This window comes from Aedes albopictus, chromosome 2, assembly GCF_035046485.1.
Source record: "Aedes albopictus strain Foshan chromosome 2, AalbF5, whole genome shotgun sequence".
Classification (NCBI taxonomy): Eukaryota; Metazoa; Arthropoda; class Insecta; order Diptera; family Culicidae; genus Aedes; species Aedes albopictus.
The window spans coordinates 264,097,908-264,125,047 of record NC_085137.1 but is presented as its reverse complement, the minus strand read 5'-3'; the positions used below and the strand labels follow the sequence as shown (position 1 = coordinate 264,125,047).

General features: G+C 38.7%; 1 protein-coding gene and 1 long non-coding RNA gene across 8 annotated transcripts in view; one reads left to right on the top strand and one right to left on the bottom strand.

The window, feature by feature from the left end:
- Window positions 1-27,140, bottom strand: part of LOC109403694 (hepatocyte nuclear factor 4-gamma) — a 135,198-nt gene that overhangs the window by 11,327 nt on the left and 96,731 nt on the right. For all 7 annotated transcript variants that reach the window (XM_029854083.2, XM_062851728.1, XM_062851729.1 and 4 more), the window contains one exon: window positions 8,597-9,136. In XM_029854083.2, coding sequence (XP_029709943.2) covers window positions 8,597-9,136 — 540 coding nt within the window. The remainder of the gene's footprint in view (window positions 1-8,596; window positions 9,137-27,140) is intronic.
- Window positions 3,452-6,452, top strand: LOC134288056 (uncharacterized). Its single transcript, XR_009997730.1, has 2 exons — window positions 3,452-5,554; window positions 5,618-6,452. It is a non-coding gene; the product is annotated as an uncharacterized LOC134288056 (long non-coding RNA).

The window sequence follows — 27,140 nt, the reverse complement described above, 5'->3', positions numbered from 1 at the left end:
CCATAAAGTACGTCACGCTTAGAGGGGGGAGGGGGGGTTCTGAAAAGTGTGACAAGCAATGTATTAAGTATAGGAAAAACCCGTACGAAGGGGGGAGGGGGGGTTGAAAATTCCCATTTTTAGCGTGACGTACTAAATGGATGCCCCCCAATATTTAAGATTTGCAATCGATCACGCACGCAAAAAGCGCTTGAATCGCTAGAAAATGAAGGGGGGCGTTTTGCCCCGGTGGGGCGTATTATACCCTTTTACCCTAAGTATGAGGCCACATACTCGTAAATCACCAAGCTCAGGACTTAGACTAAGCTGCTAGCTGCAGCAGTCAAACACACCCAAACACATGAAAGCCCTTACGCTATCAACCGTTACACTCTAAACACGATACAAAACTATAACTTTCATCCTACGCAATATCTTCTATTCAGTAAACAAAGTGTCGTTGCCGGATTTGGCATGTTTCTAGACCAAAAATCACAATATTTTTACGGATTTGCACTCATTTTAAGTAACATACACAGTTTTTGCTGTCTCACTTTGTACGTAACAGTTGCCATCCGTCGAAAACAATGTTAAAACCTGGTGCAAACTTGGGCGCAAACCTCCCGGAGATTCCGTTTCTAAGTTTTCCACACGCGTACCGCAATCCGGGGGGCGTAGCGCAATTCAAATCACCATCGAATCCGTGGAAACGAGGAACACGAAAATAAACGTGACTACGCTGAACTAACGCAAATGATTTCCGCAGTCGATATCAAAGAAACGCGCCCGCAGTTGATGTCAACGAACGCATCGCAAACTATATCAGCAAACGCTTCACAACTATCGCAGAACCTCATGGAATCAGCACCAAGCCAATCCACGCCAATTCGCTGCCAGAAGCTACAAAAGGGTTCCCGAATCGACACAAGCCTTAACGCAAAACAATCGGCTCTTACACATTCATCAAAAATGAACCGTATGTGTCAGAGTGAAGATACGTTCTCTTTGTTTTTAACAAATATCGACGGACGAGTGGCAGAGGATCAGATAAGCACTATGGTATCGCAATCGCTAGGGATAGATGAAAGTAATTCAATCGGCATCATTAAACTTGTATCGAGATGGAAAAAGGATAATTGCGACTATGCATCGTTTAGAGTAATGCTTCACGATCAATATAGGAAAAAGGCGTTGCAAGCGAGTACGTGGCCTGTAGGTGTAATGTATAGAGAATTTTATGAGCGACCAAGGATTGCATGGAAACCAATATGAAAATTTAAAAAATGTTGTGGATAACTGGTTTTATGTACAATTAAATTATAATGTTTGTTGTTATGTATGTCCAAAAACGAAAAAGTTAAATGATTGTTGATGTAATTAGTATTCTTGCACTCAGATAAAAATGTTCATGTTACAATGTATGTGTAATGATTGGTAGATTGTGTTGTTTGAACAGGTTGTGATCTTCATCTATTTTAGCAGAACGTTAGGTGTTTTGATTTTTGTAGCAAAAATATTATCACTTAGTTTTTAAGAAGCAGTCTGTGCAGTTTATACTGAAGACAAAGAAGAATAAATAAATATAACAGGACTATCTTTTTTCACTTGGGATGGGGAGTCCAACATCGATGGAGATGGGGAACGCACATTCTCTAGTGACTCACTATGAAGCTCATCTTTAATCAATTTGTCACCACTGGTGGCCATGGCACTTACTTGCTATTATTATTCAATAGATCTATATAAACTTTTGCTCCCCGTTAAATTCACTTTTCTTCTGTGTGAGGATTAGTAGTAGTGGTATATGGAATGAAACCAGATCTCACAACCAGTATACCAGTAGTACTGGTCCAGTACAATGTACACCGTCGTACAATGAGCACTCGCTACAGCGTATAATGGAAGTCAAGCTTCCTATCACGGTGTCAAAATTTCGATTATTATCGAACATTCATGTACCTCGGATGTTTCTTCGAAAATGATTAGTATTTGGGATATATATTCATAATCAGAAAACTAGAAAATATTTCATCGGCAAAATTTTTTCCATACATTTTGTATGGGACATTTTTTGGGCTAAAATAGTAATAATTGATTTTTAGTATGGAAAATAGCCAAAAACTCAGATAACTCAAATTTTCCCCGATAGAATATTTTCAAATTTTGCATTTATACATTATAGGCGAAATTCTAACAATCTATGAAGAAAAATCCGAGGTACATGAAAGTTCGATAATAATCAAAATTTTGACAACGTGCCTATCAAACAATGGATAGCACTTCTCTGATGAGCGAAACTATTTATCAGGATTTTCGGCGACTATTCGGTAAATTCGCCTTAAAATTTATACGGAAGCTGATAGAGCCACTTTTAAAGATACGAATCACTACTCTTCATAATCGAATAATACGAATTGCACCGGAAAAAGATCACTATTTCGGGAGCTAAAATTATCCGCGAACTTCTAGCTTGCAGTCACTCACACAGCCAGCTTTCCTATATAGTTGTTAAGCAATTCAACAACAAATAGTTCAGTTGGTAAACAACACTATGCTTTATGGTTGTGCCTGAAAATTATCCAAATGTTATTCAGCATCATGCTGAATTAATTCGTCGTAATGGTGCATGTAAAATGAGTGATGGTTAGTTTGGGAATCTCATGCTCTTATATTCATCCTATTCGAAAACATGCGATTATGGCACCGATTGATTCCGCTCTTTTTGTTTGCATAGGTGCTCACTTCTTACAAAAAAATACAAAAATAAGAAACAAAACAAACAGCGCTTCAATCCTTTGTTCTTCGAAGGATGAAAATGGGAGCCACATGCTTAATAATAGATACAATACCCTACTTGAGGGTATAATTTCGTTGCGCAATTTGCGTGCCGGGTAGTTACACGGTAAAAAATATGCACTGTGATATAAACTGATTGGCACTTGAATTCGCACTACTGTTCAATCAGTTTGTTATCAATTACATATCATTTGACAAAGAACATCCAATGCCTCTTCAATTTTAATGTATCTTCACATCAATTCGTCGTTGACAATGTTTTGATTTCAAAACTAAAATTTTTAAAAAAATGTGTACAGCCGCACCCAGATTCGATACCAGGACCTTTAGAGTCACGATCAACTATTTTACCACTACTCTGCTTCTCATCTGTTAGAGAGATGCGAATCGAAGCGAAGCACTTTCTACCGCCTGTCATCTATATTTACTTTCATGCCCAAAACAGTCATTACCAAATCAACAACTTTTCACTTTGGATCGTATTGCTTTTAACAGTAGTGCAAATCGAAGGGATTTTCTGTTGATTTCTCTGGTGGGTTTGTTTTGGTCCTCAAATCAACACTGACAGCATTGCGATCTCAAAGGAAAAGCACTTCTGATCATGTTGATTACGACATTGAATAGTTAAGGGATTTTTCTTTTACATCTAGCGTGCAGAATTTTTACCGTGTACGCGCAGCTCCACTCCAGTTGTGCGCAACCAATCAGGAGCAAGCAAGCAGACGACGTCGTTGCGCGCCAAAGCTACACGCAGCACGCTTCCATTGTCTGCGACCAAAACAAACATCGACGCTCGCCCACCGGCTGACCGTTGTTGTTGATAACTTGCGTGGAAAGGTAAGTTAACTTATTATGGTCCCTTTCGAGATTGTTTTAATGAAACGGAAATAAAACAATAGGGGTAATCACTAAACATATTAAATTGCTGCGTAAGCCATGATTTTCTGCTTATTTGAAATATTTCATGATTTTGCATATGAAATAATCAAAGATTGCCTTGGTGATCGCGACGTTTAATCAGTTTAATCAGTTTAAGCTGTTAAGTGAATCCCCCTAATATTTTCTGGAATAGTAGCTGATTCGCTTGATTGTGCCATTACTTGTTGCATTCAGTCTTGTACTGATCGCACGCGGTTGATACCGGTTGGGTATGTTTCAAGAAATGCAAATATGGATACTGCCCATGATATGAGATTCACCCTTGCGCACAACTTTGTTTCTTCGAAGCTGGCTCCCGATTTCAGACAGTACATGTTGCTAAGTGTTTGACAGTTGCTGTTTACCGAACCTCAGCAAACTGAGTCAATTGCCGATTGATGTTGCAAAATATATTGCCGAGATTCAGTAATTCATGTAAATTACTAAATTTCGTTGATTTCAATGACATATTTCTGATGAACTGTCAAATTTTAACGACATTCCAACAAAAACATGCTTTACCGATTGAGTTCGTTATTTCAGATTACCGAGATCAAATTTTTAGATTAAGTGTGTTGGAGTAAGTTTGTTGTGTCTCGTTTCGCTAAATTCACGGTTTCGTTTATATTACGGTTAAATTTTTTTTGACCGTGATAAAACCGAAAAACCACTGTATAAGTAAACTCATACACTAAGCATATATTATCATTCGATTTCCATATATTTTTACACTTTTTATTAAATAAACTTGGAGAACACCGAAATATTCCGTTCTCGGAGCACACATATTTCCTTGCTTCTCCAGCACGGCACCAGCTTCTGGAATTAGCATTGAGTTGAAAATGCGATGATGAAAAAGTCCATCCAACACTTGCTGCAGCAAATGATTCGGTCCTCTTGAAACTATATCTTAAACCTCACTTCACGATTTATTCCTTGCTTTACTCCATACTCCGAAGTTATATTTGCGAAAATCAAATGCAAACGATTTGTTTTGCTTCGCGAAACATGGCGGATGGGAAAAGTGACAGTTGTATGAATACTTGCCGAAATCTCAGCAAAAACGTTTACTGAAATCGGCATTAAACGCATTTACTGATAAGCTCCGCAAATAAGTTTATCAAAATTAAGAAATTTCAAATGAGTTGCCGATATCTCAGCAAAAATTTAAAGTTAATCTCGGAAAACAAATGTTTATTGTCGAATCATCAGCAAAATTATGAATTGCTGTTGCAGCTCGGCATTTTTTTCTGCCGAGCTCAAAAATATATTTTATGCAATTCAGGATCATAATTTTTTATTTTATATAACTTATTTTGGTATCATAATGGGCAATTTTTCCGAACTGGTTCATTATGCAACTGAAATGAGTTGCATAATGAAAAATACTTGTATAATGTTCATAATGCAACTCATTTGAGTTGAATTATGAACATTATGCAACTCAAATGGGTTGCATTATGAAAAAATCATTGCATAAAATTTTGTATGGAACTCGTTGCAAAACTCGATTTTTTCAGCACTCTTCGTATTTATCCAACTCGGCAAGCCTCGTTGGATAAATGTACGACTCGTGCTGAAAAAATCAACTTTTTGCAACTCGTTACATAAATAACTATTAAGTGTGTGAACACCAACCATCAAATGCTGAAACCAAGCATAAACGTCATTACTTGAACCCGTGTTGATTGAGCCTTCTGCCTGCCTACTCATTGTTCATCATGGCGGTGGTAGTTAAAAGTGGCGACGGTGACATTGTCGTTTTATTGTATCAGTTTTATGAAATAAATCATTTACTGCCTGCCTCTGCAACTAGAACAAATATTCAATCTCCGTGAAGATTCAGCCATTTCAGCTTCAGGTAAGTGTGCCGCCGGTAATGGGGTGAATGATCGCAAGCTCATGTATGTGTTGTGTTTTCCAGATGCAGTTTGCAATCGTACACCCCCAATCGAAAGGTGACCCAAAATGCAGCATCCGTAGCACGAGCACCGAGACCGAAACTAGAGCCAGCAATCGGAATCAACACCTTCCTGTTGGGAACACCCGGTTCGAGCTAGAAAACACAGGCTCCGTTGAAAATGAAGTGTTTTTTGCGTGTTCCACCTATCGACAGACAAGAAGCTGCGACCGGAAATTGCTGGGCGTCCACGTCAAGAAGGTCATGGACGAGATCGAGTTGATGCCCGATGATCTAGTGATGAACCGGAGTGCAAAAATGGATTCCTTTTGGACCTTGTTTTGGACGGTTTCCCCCTGAACGGTTGTGCAATCCGAGAAATTGGACGACCTGCTGGAGAAGCACAAGACAGCAAGACCGGGTCGCCCCTAAAAGTGTAGCGCGAGTTTTTGGGAGCATTGGCAGTGCTTCTCAAAAAAATATTATATAAAAGTCAGTGCACAAATATGCTTGTTCGCGACCGAAATATGATTGACATAACTTTATATTTTTCACCATGAATATAATGTAATTGGTGAAATGCTCAGATGGCCTACAACATCACCTAGCATAAATTTTTCAACTCGTTTAACCATCAGCAATTCCTTTTCTGCTTTTATTTGCAAGTACTCGTGCAAATGTAGCAGATTGAGAATCGCAGCTAAAGATTTTGATGGAGTGCTGCGTATCTCCTGTAACAGAAATGGATGCAAGACTTTGAATTTTCGCAAGCTTCGATAGCCTCTTTTGTTTTTGGCCACCAGACAAACGAAGCATGCGATACTTCCTCAATATGCTCATGCATCAAAAAAAAAACAAAGATAAATCACATTCAGGTGGGTTTTAAACTACGATATGAGCATGAAATTGCACAGAAAACCAATAAACGGGGCTTGGGACTAGCTAATTCTTTCTCAATGTACACAGTTCAAGAACTCTCAACTATATTAAGGTCAATAACGGCGCCGGCCATGTCCTTGCGGTCATCGAGGATAAGAAGGAATGTTAGTTAGACAAACGTTGTTATAGAGACCGAGAACAACGATTCTCCACGTTTGTCTCAGGAAGGATTTTTTGTTAGTAGGGTAGGGTACATTGTCAGGTCTAGGATTCACCTATGGTTGGTGATGTGATCTGACAATAGATCGATATACAAAAACCGCCACACAAAATCGACTTTTTCACTTAAACAATCCAAAAAGAAAATCTTATAACACGTCTCCACCCCAATATGAAGTAGAATTCTTTACTACTTTTCACACAGGAATGAGCTGAACGCGACGCTTAGTTTAGCTTATATTTATTTACTAAAGAAAGTACATTAGGATCATGTTTCACTTTGGTCATATAACACAATAAAATAACAGCATGAAACGAGCTCACCCATTTATGTGTCTCCATCGCTGGTTGTCTGTGTATCTCAACGTCGAACACAGCACAAAATTTGTATGCAATTCTTATATTCGGCCAATTTCTGTCCCATACAAACTGTATGGAAAAATTTTCACCGATAGAATATTTTGAACACTTCTGCAAATGAAAATATATCTTGAATACTGATGTTTGGTGGAAAGAAACCCGATGTACATTCAGTTTTTAAAATCTGCTGGTTCAGACATAGCGTGACTAGTTTTCTTGACGCATTTTCAAGGCAGCTCGTTTGATCAATCTTCCATTCACAGTTAAAATCTTATTTTTCGGTAAAAATTTTAAGTCAAAAATGTGTGTTGCCAAAATTGGTAAAAATATGTTGCCAAAATCGGGAGTAGACAAAAACGGGTGTCGCAAAAAATCAGTAAGAAACTGTTCTTCGCTCAAGCATACCCATGTGAACTGCAGGAGTGCGAGGCAGCGACCATCAGATAGTCTGCCAAAACGCAGACGCTTACACTGGATGCGAGTTACCTCTCGGCAGCTATATTATCGCACAATTAAAAATTAAAAATTAGCAATAAACTTGATCAAATTCGCCTAACACTTTGTATGGACGAAGCAATAAAAATTCAGGTTTTTATTGAATTACTCGAAATTCTATAAAGATTTTTCAATATTTTTCCATGCAGATGATAAAAAGAAGGAACATCTCTTTATTATAAAAGACTAAGATAGATTTAATCAATATTTTTGTAAGATATTGCCTATTGCTAGTTTTTGCCGTTTCAGTGCGCGTTAATGTTTTAGTCGTTACCTCTCACTCCTCAATACCAATAACCGCCGATATCGCAGACACGTAACACCGCAAATATTCGTTAAGCTGCTAGTACACAGGGTCAAATATTTGTCCGAAAAGAAACCAATGCTCAAACATCTTGTTTGACTCGATCAAATTTTCATTAGTGTCAAACTGATGTTGTTTCTTGAGTTCTTTTCTTGTCAAATATTTGACCCTGTGTACTACTGGCCTTAGCGAAGTAAGGGTTTCAGATGTTTTCCAGGCAGCAGACGGCTTCAGCAGCTGAGCCCACGATGTTTAACATTTCCAAAGTCAGTACGAGTTATGTTGTTATAATGCCGGGCAATCTCTTGTAAATTTTATGTTTGCAAGAGGAAACAAGACGTTACGTGAACAGACATGTAGGGCTGACCAGGTGAAGAATGATATTGCGAGTTTAAGACGTTCCCGAGATTGGGTGGAGCCAGTAGTGGCAAACCAAAAGGGAAGGCGTAGAATGGTTGACTCAGTCTTTTCTATGTAAAGATGTTGTACTAAATAAATATAATAAATGGTAGAGAGAAGGGTAGCTTTTTTGAATTTCTTAACTTATTGTTGTTAGAGCGGTAAAAGAGGTCCTAGAACAATGACTTTTTTTCGAAAAGATACTACATGATCCAGTACATTGTTGGGCATAAAACTAATTATGGGTTGCCTCATTTAACTTCTAGCGAAAACAGGTTAAGAAACTTCCGAAGCCGTGATATCCATTCTATATTAGTAGTTTCTACTATTGTAAATTAGATACGTACTTGGGTCAAAAAATACTAATGCTTTGATGCAAGCCAGCTCCGAGTCATCAAGTTTTATATCTTTTATGGCACTAACGAGTTCATCGATGATTCTTGCCCCTATTCTAGATATGTCGAGATTCGGCGCCATCTTTGAATCCGGGCTTTGCTTTGTTATGATGCAATTGTTGCCAAGTAGCAGCATTTCTTCCAGATGCATCGATCGTCTCGATAATCCCAACAGCAAATGTTCGCCGGCATGGGCTCTCAATAGGGCAACTTGATCGTCAAGCTGCAACTCGGCAAATGCGGGAATTGATTTTGCCCATTCAACCAATATCAACAATTGCTGCTTCATTGAATCACAAACATCGTTTATGCTGGCAAATCTCTTATTCGATAAATCACCATCACCGTCGTATGCATCATCCAGCGCTGCACCAAAATGACGACTGCGGTTCTCTGCCAGAAGTAAAAACTTTACCGATAACCCATTTGACGTATCAATCTCCTCCATACTTGGTCGCCTGCAACTAATCCGATCCCTTTCATTTTGTACAGCTGAAAAAAAAAAAACAGGAATACATTAATGATACTACACAGAATGAAATTCAGCATGAAATATCAGTTTTTATCAAATAAGCAGTGCACCGTTTCACAGTGGTTCCATTTGTTCCGAGAGGCGGTTTGAAACCATTTTCTTTGTTGTTTGATAAACAGAATCATTCAAAGTAGCAAGAAACAGAATTTTTTGACTAAAAATAGATATTCCAGATCATATTTATTAATATCAAAAATATTTGCTTTGAACATTTTATTAACTACTGCTGTACCTGGCAAACTTTGTCTTGCCTACTGCGTTTTTTGACGTTTCAACCCAGGTAACCACTAAGCACTGTTCTGAGCATTATAACGGCCATTAAACAGCTTTTCAGTAGCTCTATATAAGCATTTCTAATGCTTATAGGCACTATAACCAGTAAGAACTAAATTAAGCCCTGTAAGCCTATATAAAGCCTACAAGCTGTAAAGAAGTTTGTCAGTGCTGTCACGGGGCTTGGAGCACATGACGTTTATATCAATCAAAATAGATTTCGACCAAAACAGACTCGAGTCGGTCATGATCAATACATTTTAAACATCCATGTCGGACGGGATTGACGAAACGGGATTATTTTTGTTGTTGGCATGTTTATCGGAATGGTGTTGTTAAAAGACAATGGAATTTGGTTATCTTGATTATTCCATTTTTTTCAATCAAGACAAACTCCAGCTCGTTTCCCTTTTCTTGTGAAACGTTTCCCGACCATTTATATAAACATTGCTTCTCCTGCATCAATTCCTGCGTTCGTCACCACCAACCTAACCACTGAATCATCCTCATCCCATATCATTTTCAACCCTCGAAATGCCCAAACTATTTTGTTTTTCATGGTTTAAATACTAGTTTGATCACACCATTCCCATGGTGCATTGGTGGAGCAGATGAGAAAGGCAACGGATTTGATCAGGAACTCGGAGGACAACAGCTAGACTGCCGTGTGCAGCATAGTTGTCCCATGTTACATTTTGTCGATTTTGACTTTTTTTTCGCCAAACGGTCTATTTTTACGTATTCTTTTAGAAACTGCCCTCGGTTAGTACACTTTGTTCGGAAAATCTATAAAAACAACATCAAGTCAATTTGTCCCATGTTCATTTTTGTCATCATAAGCTGTCCCATTAGGGCAGTTCAGAGTTTAAACATGTCAAAAATTCAAAGCTCCCATATGTTCATTACAATCCTTGGTGCAAAACTAGAGTCCTGTCAAATTTTCAGCCATTTTGGTGGTGATTTAATGGTGGCCCAAAAGCAAAATAGGTTTATATGGGAATTGCTATGGAGAATTTTCGAAAAAGGTTCTCCGTGCTGTAGAGCATTACCACATGAATAAAGTCATAAGGTCAAAGCCAAATTGAATTTTTCAGATCTCAATGATGAATGTTGCCGAAGACCGAAACTTATTTAGACAATCGGATAAAAAGTTATTAAACAAATTCTCACTCGCATGCGTATCATTATACAAGATGTCCTGCAAGGTGTGCAAGGAGCTAACACGCATACTATGATTGCGTGTCAAGCGTGTCGGTCGAGCTGCGGTCTTCTGTTCAAGCATGCATAGATGAATATTGATTAATAACTTCTGTCTCGTGAGTCGAAACGAGTTGCGGTCTTCGGCAACACTCATCATTGAGGTCTGAAGAATTCAATTTGACTTGACCCTATGACTTCATCCATGTGTTAATGCTCTACAGCGAGGAGAACCTTTTTCGAAAATTCTCCATAGTAATTCCCATATAAACCTATTTTGCTTTTGGGCCACCATCAAATCACCACCGAAATGGCTGAAAATTTGACAGGACTCTGGTTTTGCGCCAAGGATTGTAAAGAACATATGGGAGCTTTGAATTTTTAACATGTTTAAAGTCTGAACTGCCCTACTGTCCCATGTTCCAATTTTCAGCATAAGCTGTCCCATGTTCAATTTTCCAGCATAAGCTGTCCCATGTTCAATTTTGCAGTAGTCCCATGTTCTATTTTGCAGCATAAGCTGTCCCATGTTCAATTTTTCAGCATAAGCTGTCCCATGTTTTTTTCTCAGCTTTTAAAGCTAAATTGGAGTAAGCTATGAGTAACCAGTGGAGGGTGTAATCAGTAACCAGTCCAAAGATGGCGGTCTACAATCCAAGATGGCGGCTCAAAATTCAAGATGGCGACTGTTTAATGGAGTTTTAGGCTCTAAACCATGCAATCTATATATATAAAAGTCAATGTATGTATGTTTGTATGTTAAATTGTATGTTAATGTGTATGTAAATTTGTATGTTTGTTTATTTGTTTGTTAAAGAGGTGGTTATAAGGGTATTGGAATTCAAGATGGCGGCTTAGGTTCCAAGATGGCGGTCAAAACGTCAGAGTGCTTGCTATTTAACGGTGAATCTGTTACGGATACTATGCAATATGGGTATCTATCGATCGGGTTTGATGAGTAGAACTCAAAAATCAATATCCGACCCCATTTTGAAATCCAAGATGGCGGACCATAATCTAAGATAGCGGTCACGGAATGGTGTATTGAGCAATGTTTCCATGAAATATGGGTATCTATCGATCGGACTTGATAAGTAGAACTCAAAAATGGATATTTGACACCATTTTGAAATCCAAGATGGCGGACCATAATCCAAGATGGCGGCCACGGATTGGTGTTTTGAGCTATGATACCATGCAATATGGGTATCTATCGATCGGACTTGATGAGTAGATGTTAAAAATCGATATTTGACGCCATTTTGAAATCCAAGATGGCAGACCATAATCCAATATGGCGGCCATGTAATGGTGGTATGAGCTATGATACCATGCAATATGGGTATCTATCGATCGGACTTGATGAGTAGAACTTAATAATCGATATTTAACGCCATTTTGAAATCCAAGATGGCGGACCATAATCCAAGATGGCGGCCATGTAATGGTGGTATGAGCTATGATACCATGCAATATGGGTATCTATCGATCGGACTTGATGAGTAGAATTCAAAAATCGATTTTTGACGCCATTTTGACATCCAAGATGGCGGACCATCATCCAAAATGGCGGCCACGGTATGGTGTTTTGAGCTATGATACCATGAAAAATGGATATCTATCGATCGGATTTGATGAGTAGAAGTCAAAAATCGATATTTGCGCCATTTTGAAATCCAAGATGGCGGACCATAATCCATGATGGTGGCCATAGAATGGTGTTTTGAGCTATGATACCATGCAATATGAGGATCTATCGATTGGACTTGATGAGTATATGTTAAAAATCGATATTTGACGCCATTTTGAAACCCAAGATGGCGCACCATAATCCAATATGGCGGCCATGTAATGGTGGTATGAGCTATGATACCATGCAATATGGGTATCTATCGATCGGACTTGATGAGTAGAACTCAAAAATCGATATTTGACGCCATTTTGAAATCCAAGATGGCGAATTATCATCCAAGACGGCGGCCACGGAATGGTGTTTTGAGCTATGATACCATGTAATATGGGTATTTATCGATCGGACTTGATAAGTAGAACTCAAAAATCGATTTTTGACGGCATTTTGAAATCCAAGATGGCGGCCGCGGAATGGTGTTAAGAGCTATGATACCATGAAATATGGGTATCTATCAATCGGACTCGATGGGTAGAAGTCGAAAATCGATATATGACGCCGTTTTGAAATCCAAGATGGCGGATTACAATTCAATATGGCGGTGGAATGGTGGTACAAGCTATGATACAACAGTCGAACCTCCATAAGTCGATGTTCCTTGACTCGATATCGGATGGTAAATTTTTCCATACTGAATTTTTTTTGATTGCTATGATGGTCCCTTCAAACGGCTTCCTAAAGAATATCGTAGGACTTGGAAAGATATACGAAGCCTATTTGAAATTCAAGATGGCGGACCATAATCCAAGATGGCGGCCGTAATTTCAATGCTGACATCCGATAACATTTTGTAATACATGCGATGCTGCTGTATAATAAAGGTTTTCATCGATCGGGTTTGATGCGAAGAACATAAATCGATATCCGATGAGGTTTGGAACACTAAGATGGTGAACCGAAATCGGTAACGGTTGCTCAACATCATTTTAAAATCTCAAAAGGAAGAAAACTATCCCAAAGAAGTATGTAGTAGTTTTACCCATGTTATCATGCAATATTAATATTTTTTTGATCAAAATGTTTTGAAATAACAAACCAGTACTGGATCAGATTACAAATACATATTTTATGTGGAATAGTCGATATTTACTTATGTTTATGGGTTCTTCAACAATAAAAAAAAAAACATTTTTATCAGTGACAAGCAGGGCGCGGAGGCTGAAACTTACCGCATTTCGTCGTTCCCGCGTTTTCGTATTTTTCTTTGTGTTTTTTGTTCGTACTTTGTGTAAATGATCGACGATAGCTCGGTGGCAAGAGTCCACATTGCCCGCATCGTGGTGCTCGTGTTCGTCGTTATTCCGAGTTCGGAAATGCTAGTATACAAGAGATTGTTTTTCAGTGCGTCGGGTATTCTCGCTTATATATTTTTTTCGGATTCTTCGATGGACGATCGGAGAATCAGCGAGTGGTGTGAACGAGTGCACATTTAATATGGTTGGACCGCTTGCATGCTATGACCAAAGCCAAACATAGAAAACCAGCTAGTCAGGATTACTCGGTGAGTTCGTTCCTTATTACTTTTTATATTTGAACATGACATATATGGGGATTTCGGAGGGGTAGCCTAAGGAAGTTAAATGAACTGGTTTCGGGGCAGATGTTCGTGGGGTGGCCAGACTTTGTCACGAGATAACAATTATCATGTTGTTTTCCGAAGGTCTCCAGTGAATTTAGCTTACCCTGCTACAACAAACCATCAGGTAGATCATTCCGTTCCGGTATGACTCTGCAGCCATAGGTAATCCTTGCGCTGATGGTGGGTACACAATCATCATCATCATCATCATCATCAATAAAAAAAACATTTTTATTGTTTCTTCAACCACTTTACATCATTCAATTTGATTTTTATTTAAAAACGTTTTGTAACACTTTTACATAATTTAGTTTTGATTTTTAATTTATAAACTTTTTCTAACACTATTACATCAGTAAGTCTTGACTTTTAAGTTATAAACTTTTTGGGTGGGTTAGGGGTGTTGAAAAATCGTGAAAATTCCCTTACGTAATAAATGGATAGCCCCTTACAGTAGGTACTTCGTCCAGAAGCGACCAAATGGAAACTACCCCCCTCAATATCGACCTAATCAACTCAAAATTAGTTTCCCGCACGCACCTCTAAGTTGGGTGGATTAAACTTACTTTATGGTACTTTCTTTCTCCGTGTATGCAATGTGATACCAGTGACGTCATACTCGATTGGCTGTAGTGGTAATCACGTCTAAATGTGTTAGTGTCAGCTGAATATATGTGGTTGTGCAATGTCATGTAAAAGCTGTTTATGTTTTCCCCACGATAACCTTAAAATTCCACGCGTCGATTGTTTACATCGTTTTCTTCTTTCGGATAGTTTGTATCTGCTTGTCGAACCCGTTCCGGAAATATCCATATTGCGTGGGATTCCATGGATTTGCAGAAACCGGAAGCCGCCATCTTGGATTTCAAAATGGCGTCGGACATCGATTTTCAACATCTGCTTGTCGAACCCGTTCTGGAAATATCCATATTGCGTGGGATTCCATGGATTTGCAGAAACCGGAAGCCACCATCTTGGATTTCAAAATGGCGTCGGACATCGATTTTCAACATCTGCTTGTCGAACCCGTACCGGAAATATCCATATTGCGTGGGATTCCATGGATTTGCAGAAACCGGAAGCCGCCATCTTGGATTTCAAAATGGCGTCGGACATCGATTTTCAACATCTGCTTGTCGAACCCGTTCCGGAAATATCCATATTGCGTGGGATTCCATGGATTTGCAGAAACCGGAAGCCTCCATCTTGGATTTCAAAATGGCGTCGGACATCGATTTTCAACATCTGCTTGTCGAACCCGTTCCGGAAATATCCATATTGCGTGGGTTTCCATGGATTTCCAGAAACCGGAAGCCGCCATCTTGGATTTCAAAATGGCGTCGGACATCGATTTTCAACATCTGCTTGTCGAACCCGTTCCGGAAATATCCATATTGCGTGGGATTCCATGGATTTCCAGAAATCGGAAGCCGCCATCTTGGATTTCAAAATGGCGTCGGACATCGATTTTCAACATCTGCTTGTCGTGCCCGTTCCGGAAATATCCATATTGCGTGGGATTCCATGGATTTGCAGAAACCGGAAGCCGCCATCTTGGATTTCAAAATGGCGTCGGACATCGATTTTCAACATCTGCTTGTCGAACCCGTTCCGGATATATCCATATTGCGTGGGTTTCCATGGATTTCCAGAAACCGGAAGCCGCCATCTTGGATTTCAAAATGGCGTCGGACATCGATTTTCAACATCTGCTTGTCGGGCCCGTTCCGGAAATATCCATATTGCGTGGGATCCCATGGATTTGCAGAAACCGGAAGCCGCCATCTTGGATTTCAAAATGGCGTCGGACATCGATTTTCAACATCTGCTTGTCGTGCCCGTTCCGGAAATATCCATATTGCGTGGGTTTCCATGGATTTCCAGAAACCGGAAGCCACCATCTTGGATTTCAAAATGGCGTCGGACATCGATTTTCAACATCTGCTTGTCGAACCCGTTCCGGAAATATCCATATTGCGTGGGTTTCCATGGATTTCCAGAAACCGGAAGCCGCCATCTTGGATTTCGAAATGGCGTCGGACATCGATTTTCAACATCTGCTTGTCGTGCCCGTTCCGGAAATATCCATATTGCGTGGGATTCCATGGATTTGCAGAAACCGGAAGCCGCCATCTTGGATTTCAAAATGGCGTCGGACATTGATTTTCAACATCTGCTTGTCGAACCCGTTCCGGAAATATCCATATTGCGTGGGTTTCCATGGATTTCCAGAAACCGGAAGCCGCCATCTTGGATTTAAAAATGGCGTCGGACATCGATTTTCAACATCTACTTGTCGTGCCCGTTCCGGAAATATCCATATTGCGTGGGATTCCATGGATTTGCAGAAACCGGAAGCCGCCATCTTGGATTTCAAAATTGTGTCGGACATCGATTTACAACATCAACTCGTCGAGCCCGGTTCGATAATACTCACATGGATTTTTAAAAATTATTTTGGCAATTTCATGAAATGGTACGTTTCACCCCTCCCTCCCCAAAGTCCTCCAGAAATCCTAACAATACTACATGAATTCCAAAAATTCGCCGGGAATGCCGAGAATGTCTGTGTGAATCCTGGACATTCTCCGGGAATCCTGATAACATCCAACATGGGACAGCTTATGCTGAAAAATTCGACATGGGACAGCTTATGCTGAAAACTGAAACATGGGACAGCTTATGCTGAAAATCTCGCATGACAAGGTGTGCGCGTGATCGTTCTGTGATGTGCTAACTCGATAAGGCTCCTGCATTTTTGCCTCTTATTAATTGCTAATTGCCAATAAAAACGTTATTATACGTTAAATCACAGGATATTAAGGCCGCTATCCTTTTGCTCATACAGAAAAACAGTGTTTTAACAGCAATTCTCGCAAAAACTCTGAACTACCGTCGTCTTAGCCATGATTTGTAAAAAGTGTTCACTCGAGATAGAAACAATTCAAACGAGATGTAGAGGACCTTGTGGCAATTGTTTTCACTCGATTTGTGCCGGTTTGAACGGTAATCAGTTGCTGTCCTTATCCAACAGCGTATTTTGGCTATGTGAGGAATGCCTTCCTGCTTTTCAAGAATGGAAAACGAAGTATTCGCCGATACGATCGCCAGAGCCAACCGGAATAAACCAAACGATATCTGAACTAAAATCCAAAGTCGTTGCAATTTTCGACTCACTTTCATCGCTACCGTCACCTTCGGAATCATCAATTAAACCATACTCTACCTCTACTAGAACAAGTAGCCTTTTGGATGGAACGAACCAGGATGCTGACTGCTCGTCGAACTCTTGTTCGCAACCTCAACCAGACAAAAACAATGATGTGCCGATGGAATTTTCGTTATATTTGTCAAACATCGACCCAACTGTTCCCGAAAACGTTGTGAAACAAATGGTATCTCGATGTCTTGGAGCCCCGATAGGCGAGTGCAATAGCATTGTGAGATTAGTTTCAAAATGGGAAAATGTGAGAACGTTTGATTACATTTCTTATAAAATTGTGTTGAAAGAGAAATGGAAAGAATTAGCTTTGAGCGCATCAACGTGGCCCATCGGCGTTAAGTTTAGAGAATATAGTCGTAAATCACATGCATGGAATCCTAACCGTTACGATCCACTCAATGGTATAAATTTGTTCCGCTAAACATCTTAAACCTGCCATGCGAAAAATATTGAAGCTAAATGTATTTGTATATAAATGTCATAGTTGTAATGTTTATGTTAATTAGTATGTTAAATTTCAAGCATAATGTGTGATTATTCAAAATGTCTGTTAATTGTTTTGTAGTTTAAAATGTCTGTTGAAATTGGATTGCTATTTTCTTTATTATATTTTAAGTTAAGCATCATTGGGGCCTGGTATGGCCTGTTGATAAAATGGAATAAATAAATAAATAAATAAATAAATGACATGGGACAGCTTATGCCGATAAAATCCCGAAATTTGCTAGATTTATCGGCATTACAGTCCCACCAGAGTTTTTATTTAAAAAGTTAAAGTAAATTTAATACCTATGAAATTTTTGATTCATACTTCAATGATAAATACCAATTCTAACGCTCTCCTGATGAATTCACTTTGATTTTTTATTACACTTGATCGTAGAGAGGGAAACAAGGCTGGAACTTAAAACGCGTTTTTCTCGGTTTGCTGTTTTGTAACATGGGACAACTATGCTGCACACGGCAGTAAAGCAATCTCAACAAATCACACCATTTCAGATTCCTGAGGTGTAAAAATATACACTAGGACGGATCAACGTTATATGGGAAAATGAAAATTATCGCATCAACCCCGGACAAAGCTTTTTCAATCCTCTTTTGCGTCTAAACTATTGGGATTTTTTTAATGGTTTTATTGCTTGCATTTTTTGTCAAATTTTACATGAATCTTGTAACCTATGATAATAAAATATAGCCTAAAGTGTGCAGAAAAAAACTTTGTCGAAGACCGTAAAGTCATCTGTGATTAAGAAAGAAGCTATATCCTAGCTCAGCGGTTTTCAGATCGTGCACCGCGGTGCACTTGGTGCACCGCTAAGTCTCGACAAGTGCACCGCAAGACATATCAAAAGTTTTCTTTTTTAATTTCTTTTTATTTGTGAATTTTAACTTAACCCTCTAATACCCAAATTTTTGATTTTGATCTAAACATGTTTTGGAAGATGATTCTTTTTAATTCTCGATTTCGTGAATTTTAGTTTTTGATTTTTCTAAGTTTTATTTTTGAATATCTCCACACTTTTATATTTTTCCTGGAACCAATTTGGGGAACGGATTTTTTGAAATGAAAAAATTTTGAGATTTTATGATTATTGTTGAAATATTATTATTTTAAATTTTTTTCACAGAAAATTTTATTTTCCGTGTAGTTTTAAGGAAAATAATTTTAGAATTATTTGGGAAAAATTTAAAATATGTTAATTGTAGCGATTCAATACAAAATAAACAATGACTTCTAAAAGGTGACTAAAACATCAATTTTTCAATGATTTTCAAAAAATGTAAATACGCTTTATAATACACCAAAAACCATTTTGAGATATACAAAACAGTCCTAAATATCAGCCAAAAATATAAAAAAAATGATTTTCTACGAAACAAAAATTACAAAAATGCTCAAACTATACCCCGTCTAAAGGCGGGATTGGGTATTAGAGGGTTAAGCTAATTCTTCACACACATATCAAAAGTCCTGCCATCACTTTAACGAACAAAACAAAGTTCCGAACGATCGCTATATAAATTTCCAAGATTCTTGCTGAGAGTTTTAATTACCCTTGATTTACCAAAAATCTTGTGAGAAATGTTAGAATGGTTTTTTAAATATTTCGGCCATCAATTATTTTACAAGGAACTGTAGTGCTTCTTCAATAACTTCGCTGAAAATCTCAGAAGAAATTCAACCTGTATTGCTACGAATTCTCGTATGACCTGGGAAAGGATCTATCAAAAATCTCGCAAACAGCTTCCAAGAATTTCTCTCAATTTTCCATTGCTTTACGTACATATTTGATATTTTTGAATTTTGATTGTTTTTGTATTACCTTCAGATTTCCTTATGAATCGGCCAGAAAACAAGGATGAAATTTACCGAAAATCTTGTCAATTATTGCAAATTTGCCAGGAATCTTCCGAAGTTATACTTGAAAAATCCTTAAAATGATTCAAGGGTTAACGCAGGAATTCGTCGAGGTTCTTGTTAACTACTTAGAAATCCACCGTAGATTATTGTTGTCCGAAAATTTTCAACAACAGAAAAAAAATGTCTTAAATTCATCAACAGTTTTACTCGTAGTAAGCTCCGACAAGTTATAAAAAAGCTAACCAATGTTATACCGTCTACCCCAGTTAGTTTGACCGCATCTAATCTGAACACTTTTTTAATTTGACTCCCGCTAAACTGCACATCGTTCAAATTGAAAATGACTCAAACGTCATGAGCAGAATATGAAATGGAGTGAAACAAAATGCAGGATTTAAACAAAACAGCAAACCGCCCTTAGGGTTACTGGAAGTTCAAATTAAAAGCTGGTTGTGTTGCATGAGGAGCCGTTCAAACAACGAGGGTTGACGGTTATCATATCAATGAAAAAAGTATTTCAACATACATAGTTGCACCAGGGAGACACTTTGGAAAACATGACAGCGTTTTTAAGAAACTCTCAAATCGTATTCTTTGACTATAATGAACAGGTGCACCGCGAAGCAATTTATTTCCCAAAAGTGCACCGCAAGCCAAAAGGGCTGAAAACCCCTGTCCTAGCTTGTAATTATCGTCTTGATGTTGATCGGCCTTCAGTGATAGTGAAGGTGCTCATGCAGTCAACTGAAAATTCTGATATTTTCCAGCTCTGTCTATACGTTTAACATAACGTCGGAATATGTTCCATTTATAAGTTTCCCAATTTTTTTTTAAACTATTGCTTTTCTCAATAAAATATTCTCAGGATTCAGGAACAGTTCGGATACGTCGACGGAAAGATCATGCTTCGGAATGATGCCCGATGCACCTAAATTTTCTATACACTGAAATAAATTTTGTTGTGGAAACTACCGATTCCATAGTAAAATTACTAACCGTACCTATGATTCTCAACCGACAACAATTTCCAGTTAATTCCACTAAAACACTGTCAACTTAACTAGCAGTGCAGTTAACATTACCAAAAATAATCTTAATTTAACAAATGAGCATTGTATTTTTAACCATACTGTGTTGTAAAATGCGTGTCCTGGAAAAATTAACAATGTTTTGTTGTTGAGACGACTATGCTTTCAGTTGAATTTGCTACAATGCATTGTAATTGCAAGCATATTTCAGTTACCTTAACAGATTTTGTTGCCGGTTGAGAATCATAGGTACGGTTAGTAATTTTACTATGGAATCGGTAGTTTCCACAACAAAATTTATTTCAGTGTACAAAGCAATAGTGGAAGATTCCAAAAACAGGAACCGAATTCTAGACCACCCGATAGGTAGTAGATTGTCCGCATCACGACGGTTTCAAACCGAACGGACTCAATGTATACCAAAACTTCCGTATGAAATTTTTGAGTTTAGCAAAGCCATCTTGACAAGGAAACGTTGACCGATTGAACCCCTGAAAAAGCCCCATACGGACCGAAACGTCGGAAAAAAAACCATAAACTAGTGTTTTCGATTTCTCCAAAAGACTGCAAAGTCAAAATTCTGAAGCAAAACTATCCCAGTCGTATCTCGGCCAAGGAAAGATCATGAGTACATGTTCGACGAGAAAGGCACTATCACCACTAGGTGGATTAATCTGGGTTTTTATTCTTATTTCAGCATACATTTTATTGGTACAATAGGTTGATCGATACAAAATGCCTAGTAGGGTAGAAGCTTCAGTTTTGGCCACCCCGAAGTTTTGGCCATAGTGAGATATTCAGCCTGTAACGATCTAAATTGGCACACATTTATTTTTTTTTACAAGTAGATTCTAATATAATAATATGATTGCAGCTGTTAGAACCATACATTTCGATTAAAAAATGGAAGAAAAAAATAATTTTCCTTAAAAAATCAGCTCCCATATATCTATTTTGGCCAGGATGCTTCTAATTTGGCCACTCCCATAAGAAATACATGTGAGTGGCCAAAATAGAAACCAAAGTTGATAATATGGCCAAAACTGCGGCAAGGCTTCTATTTTGGCCAGTGCTACTTTTATTACAAAAATCAAGTATTAGCTTGATTTCTGCATTTCTCTAATAAAGTATATAGATCAAAACCTTTCATTTAACACATTGGTAGTTTTCATTGGATATTTGGTTATTTTTATAAAAATGATTTCCCTTAGACTGGCCAAAACCGGTTCCCGCACCTCATTCTCAATAATTAACACACTGGCACTGTGTGACGTTTTATTTACACGGTAAAAATCTGCACGCTCGATTCAAGGGAAAAATCCCTCAACTACTCAACATCCCAATCAACATGATCGGAAATGCTTTTCCCTTGAATTCGCAAAGCTGTCAGTGTTGATTTGAGAACCAAAACAAACCCACCGGGGAAATCAACTAAAAATCACTTCAATTTGCACCACTGTAAAAAGCAGTACCCAAAGTGAAAAACTGTTGATTTTATAATGAGTGCATTGGCCATGAAATTAAATATAGCTGACAGGTTGTAGAAAGTGTTCTGCTTTGATTCGCACGCGCACCTCTCTAGCAGATGTGAAGTAGTGTAGTGGTAGAACAGATAATCATGATTCAAAAGGTCCTGGTATCGAATCTTGGTGTGGGGGCATGCTTATTTTTAAATACTTGTTTGGCAATCAAAACATTCTCAACAACGAATTGAAGTGAAGTTTTATTAATATTGAAGAGGCATTGGATGTTCTTTTCCAACTGATATTCAATTGATATCAAATGTATTGAACAGTAGTGCGAATCCAAGTGCCAATCAGTTTATATCAGCGTGCAGAATTTTTACCGTGTACCTTTTTTACAATCCTCTCCTCTCTTTTGCACCTCTCTTATCGAGAAATATTACCGTGATGTGGAGTGACTTCAATTGCAACAATAGGGAAGAGGAATCATCTCGGCAGGGCTCCTATTTTGGGCACTTTTCTTCTATAACTCAGCCAATTCTGAACCAACTGATACAATTTTTGGAACGTGATGAGATACGAATAGTATCTAACCGTGTACAAAATTTCAAGGCAATTGGTTTGGAATTGACTGAGTTAGCGAAGAGTGCCTTAAATACCGGCCGCTGCTCAAGTGGTTCGCTACCCTACATGAACATAAACAAATTGTTCGGCTACATCTGAATATTGTTTGGAATGTTGTTCAAACGATATACCTATTCGTAATGCAAAAACAAATTACAAAATAAATGGTTGTGTTGCCTTGCGTGATAAACATTAACAACGACTGATTCGAATTCATTTGACACTGGAAAGGAATCGGTTTTTCGAGCACAAAATTACGAAATAAGTAACTTTTCGAGTACAAATAACTAATCAAACAAAAAAAAAGGATCAGTTTCCAGTACAGCATCGTTTTTTTTAGTGTTTTGAAAAAGCTGTTAGACGTATTCCTCGAAGAAGAAAAGTGTAGTGTGTGCTATATTTTGGCAAAAATTTGTGAAATTCTCATAAATACTCAAAACACAGACAAACACTCTTCAAAACGGCTTGGCACATGCATTTAACGATCAATTCAAATTTCATTTGATTTGCGCGATCGTTACACCAGAGGCGCCAGAGTTTGATCGCTTTGGCGTTTGCCTGTGTACACGTTGCTGAATGATGTAAACGAAAATTACAGGCATTTTGTGTAGTAGTGTGCGTGTCAGCAAAACGTCAAATGGCCGACAGTATCGCACGCGGTTCTACCAATAGGTGGCAGTGTGCTCATAAAAATGACACCGGGCGAAAATTTTTGATGAATTTCTAATAGAGTTAATAAACTATAGAGGACGAATGTCGCTACTGTTCTCTTTGTTCTCGCTCGCAAACATGTCGGGTATGTATCTGTCAAACTGCATACTTTTTCGCTTTGACACTTATAGCCCGGCCCATCTCCGCCAGCAAGAGATGTTTCGGCAGCGACGCCAGCGACATTCTTCCTCTATAGTTTATTACCTCTATTGAATTTCCGCTAAGAGTTACGTCTGTTTGTCTGTGCTCAAAAGGAGTTCTTCGCTACTAATGTTAAATATTGTTTTCTGAGTCCGTCTTGATTCGTCGTTGCATCGCGTCGTCGTTCTGTGTGCGTGCTTTTAGAGGAAAAACACTAGTTTTCGTGCGAGTCGGTTGTGTGATGCCAACAGCGGATAACATTTCAGTCCGTCTTGGTTCGTCGTTGCATCGCGTCGTAGTTCTGCGTGCGTGCTCATCTTTGTACGGGGCGGTTTAGTGTGTTTTTGGAGGCAAAGTGGAAGTGCCGCTTTTTCCATTCGGATCGGCCGCGCCGTCGTTCCATTTTATCACAATAATTAATGCTAAAGGATGTATAAGATTCTGCTCTGGTTTTTGTGTATTTATCTAACAAATATTGAAAAGTTCGTCACGTCATGTGTCGGCGCTAGTTCCAAATGCACATTTAGTTGATGATAAATATGTTTCTTTCATTTTTTGCATGTACATTGTACACAAAAGTTTGAATGGTTCGTCATCTTCGGTGTCGACATTTGTAATATTTTAGTCCAAATGAATAAATGGTAAAAAATAGACGGCGAACCATGCGGTAAGGTCTTTTTGATTTATTTATCACGTGTAATTTTGTAAATACTTGTGAATCGATCGCGTTCAGCATTGTCTCGCGCGGAAACGCAAACTACGGGTGCGTCGGTGTTTAACATCAAAAAATTACCACGACGAATTCCTTAACACATCTCCATTTACCCTGTCCAAACTCCTAGTGATTTCTCGTAGTAACGCAGAGAATTCCTCGGTTATTGGCCTAAGCGAGAATCTCGTCATCACTTCCTTCCCTATCCCCAATTGACCTGCATTCGAACACGGCCGGCGCTGGTATTGCTTATTGAAAAGTATTGGGATTCCAGTATTTATTGTCGGGCCGCCACCAAACCGGACTTCGCACAATCAAGTCGCGACGCGACCCAACTCGCGACGTTTTTGAATCATGTCAAATGTAGTGCGCATTCTTCCCGTTGTTGTCAGCAACACAGCGCACTAGATGCGAAACAGTTGCGACACTTGTGGACCAAGAAAATTGCAATTTTTGATTGAATGTCGGTCTTGATTCCAACCGGATAGACAATACACAATGAAGAGAAAGCTAATCCCAAGCATCATCTGTTGGTTCTTTGTGTAAATGCAGTTGTTCTTGCAATAACAGGGGAGCAACCGCGGGCGGTCAATCATGCTCATGCTAATGCTCTCTAATGTTAAATATTGTTTTCTACCGTGAGTAGCAATCAGGCCCCCGACATGGCCTATATCAATGTATTGGAATTATGGTAGACAGGATGTCCTGGGCGCTAGTAAGTAGTAGTCAGATGCGAAAACATCAAGAACTTTTTGTTTAACGTTTAGGTATTTTGGTTTGTTGATAAATTTTTGGAATCATTTTTTTTCATCCCTAATGATCACAAACTCTCATTGATATTAGCGCACGGGAAAAGGAGCACGCGATTAGTAGAATAAAGCAGCCCGGCAAACACGCAATGTGAAGGTGCATTTCGTGTGTGGCTCACAACATTAAACAAAGCAGCGTTTGTTGATTACACGTCCGTTTCAATTTACGCGGGTATGAGTATAACGCAGTTATGCCTGGATTACATTGTTCAACTGAAACGAACATTTCACTTGCTAACTTCTCAAAGATGTTCAATCCAATGGAATGATGTGTTTAGACTGAGCAAATGACTTGAGTGTTCACTTGAATGTTCTTGAATGCATCTCAGTTGAAGCAAGTGTTTGCATTGTTCAACTCGTGCGGAGCGTAAGCAAACTGAATTGAATTCATCTCACTGACAGATGACTTGAATTCAGCTCACATGAATCGCAGGTTTAGGCGGGGCAAGTGAGACGATTTCGTTTGACTTGAATGAAAAAGTTCAACATGTTCAACTTTCGTTCAAGTCAAATCAGTTGCTCAACTGAGATGAACGGTGGTGTTTACACGTTCAATTCGCATTCAATTGGGCATTTTCCATTGACTTGAATCAAGTCACTTGCACTGTCTAAACCAGGCATTAGATGTTGGCTACGATAAAATTCATTGATGCCAGGGGCTTGGTAGCAATCTCATTGCATGTTGAGTACATAAGCCAGCTTAATGAAATCTTTTTTTAACACTTATGTGGCCGGCAGGGTACCCGGGTACCTTTTTCAATTTCAAATCTCGATATTTTAATGGTTATTGAGACTAGGATGTTGGAACTCTGTGAGATCTTAGAACTCGTGAATATACATCTATTACTGGGGTTGACCAAATTTTAAAGTGAGGAGGGGCAGGGGGAGGGGCTCCTGCATTTTTTTATTACGTGGAAGGCCGGCAGGGTACCCGGGTACCCACGAAATTGAAATGATCATATCTCCGTCAATTTTTCATCGATTTTGGAAATTTTTAGCTCATTCAATTCAGAAACTCATCATCTATCGGGAAAATATTTGGTTAGACCGATCTAATCACCGTGGTTTTCGGAAAATCCATATTTTTGGGAGCATGTCCTTATACCATATTGAAACCCACATTGTTAAGGCTAGGATACTTTAAAGTGTTTATGGTCAACCATGGCCTCACGGGAAGCGTGTTCCGAAATCACATTTTCAAAATCAACACGTTTTATGATTCCCTGCCGGTCAGATACAATATGCCAAAGCAATTTTACGATGCTTGGTACCGAAATTGCTACTAACCTACCGAAAATCCCGTATATTCTATTGTACAAAAACACGGATCCGGAAATCCAGATTTTCCGGTACCTATGGTGATCGACCGGTCTAACCAAATACGATCTCGATAGATAATGAGTTTCTGAGTTGAATGAGGCAAAAACTTTTGAAATCGGTGGAAAAATCGCTGAGATATGATCATTTCCATTGCGTGGGTACCCGGGTACCCTGCCGGCCTTCTACGGGTGTTTTTTTTGCTGGCCACACTACGGTTAACTCAACCTCCATGCTCGTCGTTCATTATGGCGAGGGGAAGAAGGGTTTTACGGAGGGGGTGGCTGCCATGTTGGCAGCCATTTTGGGACTCTTGCAACTATGTCCTTAACGGATTATGGTCCTATGTTCCCTCAGAATTCACATAGGCCAAACATATAAATCTTGTTTCCATGTGTATGATTAAGGCTTGACAGAAACTCTCTCACGTTGAGCTCTCTGGGTAGCGTAAAGAGCAGACGAAAGAACATGAGTATGGGTTTGTTGCCAATCGTTTCAGTTTGCTGTAGGTATATAGTTTCTAGAGAATGATTTTCTTGTTTTGTATAGGTAGGAATTTATGTTGATTTGTATCAAATATTTAAAATTGGTATTTTTGCTTGCTTTGAAATTTCCAACCAAATAATATCATAGATCGTTACATGAATAACACAACAAATTGTTTGACATAAAATTGTGATAGAGTGACAATACAAATGCAGAAAAATAATAGATTGAAATTGACAAGATCTGCTTAAGTATGTTATATGAATAAAGTTTTCAAATAAAGTAATCGAAAATGTATTGATTTTCTCTTAAAAGTAGTTACGATTGTTAATATTCGCACCTTCAGTTT